Here is an 8,053-nt window from a genome sequence, read left to right on the forward strand (position 1 = left end):
GGGAGAAACTCACTATTCTCGTTATTCTATCTATCCAGGAGCGACAAAGATGTGTCATGATATCAGGGAAGTATATTGGTGGGACGGAATGAAAAAGGATATAGCGGAGTTTGTTACTCAGTGTCCTAACTGTCAACAAGTTAAGCTTGAGCATCAGAAACCCGGTGGGTTATTGCAGGCGATGGAGATACCGACTTGGAAATGGGAAGTAATCAATTTGAATTACATCGTAGGCTTACCTCGTACCCAGCGTAAGTTCGATTTGATATGGGTGTTATTGATAGGCTTACAAAGTCAGCCCATTTTCTGCCCGTTAGAACTACATATTCCTCAGAGGATTATGCAAGGCTTTATACTAAGGATATAGTACGACTGCATGGTGTCCCTATATCTATTATCTCGGATAGAGGAGCTCAATTTACAGCTAAATTCTGGAGGTCTTTCCAAAAAGGATTGGGGACTCAAGTAATTCTTAGTATAACATTTCATCCCCAGACAGACAGATAGGCTGAGCGTACTATTCAGACACTGGAGAATATGTTACGAGCTTGTGTGATAGAATTCAAAGGTAGCTGGGATGATCATCCGCCGCTTATTGAGTTCGCATATAATAATATCTACCATTCTAGTATTCAGATGCCTCCATATGAAGCTTTTTACAGATGGAAGTGTAGATCGCCTATAGGGTGGTTCTTTGTTGGGGAAGCTACGTTAGTAGGACCAGAATTGGTACAGCAGGAAATCAATAAAATTAAGCTTATACAGGAAAGGCCATTAGCAGCTCAAAGTCGTCAGAAGTCTTATGCAGATAATCGACGACGAGACTTGGAATTTCAGGTTGACGATTGGGTATTCCTAAAAGTATCACCGATGAAAGGAATTACGAGGTCTGGAAAAAGGGGAAAACTTAGCCCTCGATACATTGGACCATATAGGATCATACGCAAGGTAGACCAAGCAGCATATGAGTTGGACTTGCCTTCAGACTTGGAATCTGTACAGCCAGTCTTTCATGTGTGTATGCTCCGTAAATGTATCGAATATCCTTCCAGAATTGTGTTAGTTGACGACGTTCAGGTCACAGAGCAGCTATCATATGAATAAACTCCCATTGCTATACTAGACAGACAGGTTTGGAGATTGAGAACTAAAGACGTAGCTTCGGTGAAAGTACTTTGGAGAAAAAAACAATGTGGAAGAAATGACTTGGGAGGCCTAGGAAGACATGAAGTCTATATATCCCTACTTATTTCCTCCTCCAGACAAGGATCCAACTGAGACATCAGTACCTTAAGGTACGTGTACGGATTATTGTGTTAGTTATTGTGATTGGTCGTGTGAGGCCGTTGTCGTTATTGATGATTATGGTCCTACGTGGCGTTGAATTATTAAGCTTCTATAGGGAGAGTTGGTAGTAGTGTTGTTACAAAGGCGACTCTGCCAAAGTTATGTAGATCCAGGAGAATTAAACATTCGAGGACGAATATTTCTAAGGGGGGAAGGATGTTACATCTCGCATTTTCGTACGTTAAACTTTTATCTTCAGTTAATCGACGTAGACACGGGGATGAGATTATCTTGAGGTTAACATATTTATGCTATTTATAACAAGTGATAAGTAAGTGTCATGAAGGATAAAGGGCACACGAATTAAAGAAAATTAGTTTCGTTGAAGGTTGCAGATTTGGGATAAATACGGGTCGAGCGATAATACCCAATATTTAAGGACTAGTACCATTATGGCCGTGATAGTATGATTTATAAAATATATTAAGAATAAGTAGTATTTTTAGTTAATTTGAGATAATTCTTAATTATACGGGTAATTGATTAACTACGGGTAATGGGGCATTACCTAGTTAATTAACAAATTTAGTGGATAAGATTAATTCCTCCCCCACCCAAAAAAAAACACGTGGCAGAAAGCCACAAACTAAGAGAATGACTCTTTAGTCTTCTTGATTAGGTGGCAATCAATTAACAAACAAATGGACACTTCATTTTTATACCATCCCTACAATCAATAACACCAAAAATCATAATTTTAGTCTATCTCCTACCATTAGGACTTAGGAATGAATTAATAAGTTAGGAAGTTTTATAAACAGAACGTTGCCATCTTACAAAAGTTTCAACAAATTTCTGATTCTCAACACTTAACAGCGAGAATTTTTAGAAGCCTAACAACGTAAGAATTTTGCGGTCATAAAGGAGTACGGTGCAATCTTTTCGAAGAATATCATACGGATTTTTCCTACTTCAGGTATGTTAAGGCTATCCCTTTTTTCTTTTTGGCATGATCCAAATAATACAAATGAAACGAGCAAAATACGCAATTTTTATAAATGACTCTATTCATAGAAATATTAGGGGTGTCTATATTCTTGATTCCCCATGTGAATTATTATTATATTTTCTGTTCATGGGTCTCAAAAAAATACGTATTTGATAAAGTTTATCCGAAAGATATATTGATTTTTATGGCATTCCGAGAAAATCTTATTAACGTATTTCTTGTGCATTTCATGCATTTATACATGTACATTGACCCATGACCAGATGGCATTATATACGCGTAGATATGTATATTATATTTACATGGAATATGGGAAAAAGGTTGCGGCGTTATATACGCACCACCACCTGATTAGATGGTATATGTTAATGATGTTGCCCACAGTGGCTGAAAAGATATGATGGGATGACCTCAGAGGCTTGATGATATTATGTACACCTATACCTATGCATGGCATGACATATATTTGCACATGCATGACATCATAAATATTTCGAAATTTACAAAGTTATTCAGATTTACAGATGGATTCCTTTATTCCATGTTTCATCTATGTCTTTTATGTACTGATTTTCATGTCTTACATACTCAGTATATTATTTGTACTAACGCCCTATTTCTCGGGGCCTGCGTTTCATGCCCGCAGGTTCTGGTAGGCAAGTCAATGGTCCCCCTTCTTAGGATTCTCGATCAGCGAGAGTTGGCGTGCTCCACTTGATCCGGAGCTACTTTTGATTTTGGTACGATATGCTTGTATATATATGTGGGTATGACGTGGCTCAGTCCCGTCTTTGTACAGTTGTACTTCCATTAGAAGTCCGTAGACAGTTATGTATAGTTGGATAGTATGTGGCCTTGTCGGCTTCCATTTTTGGGTATATAGTTGTCTATAGTAGCCTTGTCGGCTCGCCCCACTGTATTTCCGCATGTATATGTACATATGTCTTTTGGACAAGTTTCCCTTGCATATTTTATTCATGTTTATATCTTAAACGCATGCTTAAGGGTATTCGACAGGTAGGACTCGGGCACCCGTTGCGACCTATTGGTTTGGTTTGTGACAATACCGATAAGAAGAACTCTACTAGACACAAATCCAAGACATCCTAGGACACTTTAAAACCATATGCTCGGATAGCAAGTTTTAATGCCCCTGCCTCAGGAGCACGACCGGTGCTCAACCGAGATAACCTGGTCAAGCAAGCTTCCTAGATGCTTTCTACCCAACTTTACACATTAATAGAGAGAAGAGGTATTCCATTAGTTAACAATGAGAGGGTTTCATGAACAACACCAATTCCATTACCATTAGTTACTTCATTTATAATTCCCAAAGATACATTACACATTCATAGTTAGAAGTGAAACATGTGATACAAATACAACATTTCTACTTTGACCCTCCAAAACCAAGATACAACCCACACCATATCTATGGAGCCTCGCATGGATACAAAAGAGTAATGTGATGGTGCCGGCAACAAGGTCCGGTCAATACCTCAAAATGCTATACATAAAGAACAAATGATACAAGACCCTGATATGAAGTGGGACTCACCAAGTTAGCTGAGAAGAGGGTATACCGCTATCACTAATCGATGTCACTTGCTGTGGAATCACCTGCCTCCATTAAAGATGCAGCACCCCTCGAAAAAGGGACGTTAGTACATATGGAATAGTATTAGTATGTAAGACTAAACATCCTCTCAAAGAATTGAGTAACAGTACAAGGAGAAACACATAGGATCAATGAAAGCCTCAGACAATATAAAAGCATCAATTTAGGATCAAGATAAGTTTTCAAGTAAATTTCAATATTTTAGGTTGAGAGATCTTAGTACTGATATACCATCGTGTTTTTATTATGGAGTCTGATCACGGCCCGATCGGCTAAGCCATCTCACCACAATTCCGTGTGGGTCGACATCACTTTCTGCTAGCAATTATCTCATCCCAATAAAGGGGAATTATCTCAACACATCAATCTCATCCCATTTTAGGGAAATAATCTCATCACAACAATATGGGGATTTTACCCCTCAATCACTCCTACACCGGCACGCGTAGTTTCAGAGTTAGGTTCATTCAACCTTCCCTTCCTCGGTGACTAAATGATACTCCAAAAATATTTATTATATAAAGAAGTTACAGCTTATTTCATAATCATCACACGTCTTTTCATTTCATTGGCATTAGTGGCCACAAGTGAAATTCTCATTCTAGGCACAATGGCCAAATTTTATATCTCATATTCACTTCTTTCACTTTCAAGCATCATCATAGATTATCGACAACAAGAGCATTTGGAACCAAGATTTTAAATAAGTATATGAGCAACATGAGTCTTAACCATATTGAGTTTTCTTAACACCTTTTGAGTACATACATATTTCAACACAACACTTATTTAAAATAATCAAATTTACTAGGAAGGACTCGGAACATGAGAAAGAGAAACTAGAGCCAATCATAATTGCAACTTATGGGAATATCATGGAATTCAATTCTCTGAGAGTAGTTTAGCCAACATACCTTGCTTGAGGTTTCCTTAATTTACTACTACATTCCGGAAATCCTAGCGACTTTAATATATTAGAGAGATGACAAGATGGAATCATAATTAGGATGAGGTTCAGTTGTTCAACTCATTTAAGCATTTTATCAAACACTATATGTGCAAATTCTACAAGGTCTCCTTCACCCCACAATTAATCCAACACCAAGAGCATACCCATGTTAGTTGGATGGCCTCCCCACCATCCTTATTGGTACATGCATGTATAAATAACAACTCCCATACCCAAGAAACACACTCCCCATTTTCTAACTTCAGCAAAAACTCAAAATTGAAAGCTAAGGTTAGAACCTTACCTCTTTAGTAGATAACTTTGCAAGCTTTCCTTGTGAATTATCTAAGTATTGAAGTGGACTATGTTGGAGCCCCTCCTTATCTCTCTAGAGCACTCCCCTCTCTCTAAAATATCTGATTTTTGCCTTCTAAACGAGCCCCAATGATTTTTAATCAAAATGGGGTTGGATTATAAATACAGAAAAATGGATCCTCTGAACTCAATTATGCAACTACACAGTAGACCGCAAATAGGTAAGCAGTCTGCACAATGGACCGCGAAATGGTCCACCAAAACTGGGTTGAACTGGTCTAGTCTGCAACAGATCTACAGTCTGCATATTAGTTATGCGATCGCATAACGTACCGCAAAATCTCCATCCAAAATTTTTTCATGCTGGTTATGCGATGGATGTGCAGCCTGTGAAATGATTATGCGATCACATAGTTGACCGCAAAACGACCTCCAAAAATTGGCCATTTTTCAGCTCCACCTAGCAGTCGATCTGCGGTTCGTGGAGTAGTTTTACGTTTGCATAATGGACCGGAGAAATGCCATGTTCTGCAATAATTTTTCCTCCGACTCCCCAATGCATTTCACAGCCCAAAAGGTCCGTACAGCGGTGAGCTTGTTGAATTTCTACAATCCTCAAACACATTAGCCTTCCTCGGCACCACGAAACCCTAGGTTATCGGTAAAATTATACGTGACCTTACATCCTCTCCCGCTTAGGATCATTCGTCCTCGAATGACGGTCAAAATCCACCATCAAAACCCAATGTGACTCAACTCTTACTTCACACACCAGCAGTTCCATATTTTGACTAACTCCCTAAATTTTCAAACATTTCGCTAGAGTCTCCCCTGGGCCTATCTACCCGCTAGAGAATCCCATAAACCAATCCTAAAAACATATACATAATCCAACAACGTAATATAACATGAAGACAACAATAATCATGGCCTCATAAGCATTACATTACCGGAAAGGAACACCCTTAACATAAATTCTAGTAAGTGGAACATAATTCATGGAAAGTAAAACGTTTTCATAGAACACAACTACATAATTATTCAAACAAATGAGGGTACTTCTTCTTCATCTCTTCCTTGGCCTCCCAGGTGGCCTCTTCAACCTGTTGGTTTCACCACATCACCTTCACGGAGGCAATCTCTTTATTTCTCAGCTTTCGGACTTGCCTATCGAGAATGCCAACTGGAATCTCTTCATAAGTAAAATCTTCATTAACCTCAATAGTCTCAACCGGAACAATAAGCGACAGGTATCCAACCACCTTCTTCAACATAGATACATGAAACACTAGGTGCACTAACGACATCTCTGGAGGTAGTTCAAGCCTGTAAGCCACCTGACCAACCCTCTAAATGATTCTATATGGCCCGACATACCTAGGACTCAATTTCCCTTTCTTCCCAAACTGCATTATACCTTCATGGGGGAAACCTTCAAGAATACCCAACCATTCTCTTTAAACTCCAAATCCTTGTGATGCACATCCGAATAGGACTTCTGACGACTCTGAGCAGTTTTCAACTATTCCTTAATGATCTTAACATTCTCCATAGGATGCATGAGGTCTGGCCCTATCAACTCTGCTTCCCCAACCTTGAACCACCCAATGGGGGATCTACATCAGCTACCATATAGGGCCTCGAACGGTGCCATCTGAATGCTAGCATGGTAACTGTTGTTGTAGGCAAATTCTATGAGTGACAAATGATCATCCTAGCTACACTTGAAGTCAAGAACACAAGCGCGTAATATATCCTCAAGTGTCTCAATAGTCTTCTCTGCCTGCCCCTCAGTCTGTGGATGGAAGGGTGTACTAAGATTCACCTAAGTATCCAAACCAAGCAGAAATTTCTTCCAAAAATTAGCCATGACTGTGCCCCTCAATCTTAGATAATAAAGACCAGAGTTCCATGCAACACAACCATTTTCTTGATACACAACTGAGCATAACATTCTGTTGTGTCGGTAGCCTTAATAGGTAAGAAGTTTGATGATTTTGTGAGTCGATCCACAATTACCCAAATCAAGTCGAACTTGCGAGGAGTGTGAGATAGTCCTACCACAAAGTCCATATTGATCATCTCCCACTTCCACAATGGAATTTCTATGTTTTGTGCCAACCCAGCGGGCCTTTCGTGTTCGGCCTTCACTTGTTGACAATTTGAACATCTTTCCACAAAGTCTGCTATATTCATCTTTATATCATTCCACCAGTAGACTTCCTTAAGATCATGGTACATCTTTGTAGAGCTTGGGTGCACGGAATACCTGGAAGTGTAAGCCTCGGTCATGATTCTTTCCCGGAGACCATCTACATTAGGAACACATAATCGCCCTTTGTATCTTAGAATACCATTTTCCATACCAAGAGAAAAATCCATGATCTTATGTTAATGATTCCCCTCCTTCAATTGTACCAACAACGGATCATCGTATTTCTTCTCCTTGACTTCCACAACAAGCGATGATTCATCCCTATTTTGCACAATTACCCCTCCTTCATTAGAGTCCGCAACACAAATATTAGCCTTCCCTGGATGATATAGAATATCAATGCCCTAGTCCTTGAGTAACTTAAGCCATCTTCTCTGCCTCATATTCAATTCCTTCTGCTTAAAAATATATTGAAGGCTCTTATGGTCCGTGAATATATCTACATGGACCCCATACAAATAATAACGCCAAATCTTAAGTTCAAACACCACCACCACAAGTTCTAATTCATGTATCGGATAGTTATTCTCATGATTCTTGAGTTGCCTCGAAGCATAAGCGATCACCTTGCCAAGTTGCATCAATACACACCCAAGTCCAATCCTTGAAGCATCACAATATACCACAAACCCATCCGTACCCCCTGGTAAGGTCAACACT

The 8,053-nt window shown here is 39.3% G+C and overlaps 1 protein-coding gene across 1 annotated transcript; it reads right to left on the reverse strand.

Moving 5' to 3' along the window:
* On the reverse strand, nucleotides 5,378-7,560 carry LOC109227982. Its single transcript, XM_019393170.1, has 6 exons — nucleotides 7,198-7,560; nucleotides 6,901-7,003; nucleotides 6,556-6,610; nucleotides 6,303-6,504; nucleotides 5,512-5,565; nucleotides 5,378-5,461 (listed from the first exon to the last, which is right to left on the reverse strand). The coding sequence occupies exons 1-6, from the start codon at nucleotides 7,558-7,560 to the stop codon at nucleotides 5,378-5,380; spliced, it is 861 nt and encodes a 286-aa protein (XP_019248715.1).

Source organism: Nicotiana attenuata, chromosome 6 (assembly GCF_001879085.1).
Source record: "Nicotiana attenuata strain UT chromosome 6, NIATTr2, whole genome shotgun sequence".
In the NCBI taxonomy this organism is placed as follows: Eukaryota; Viridiplantae; Streptophyta; class Magnoliopsida; order Solanales; family Solanaceae; genus Nicotiana; species Nicotiana attenuata.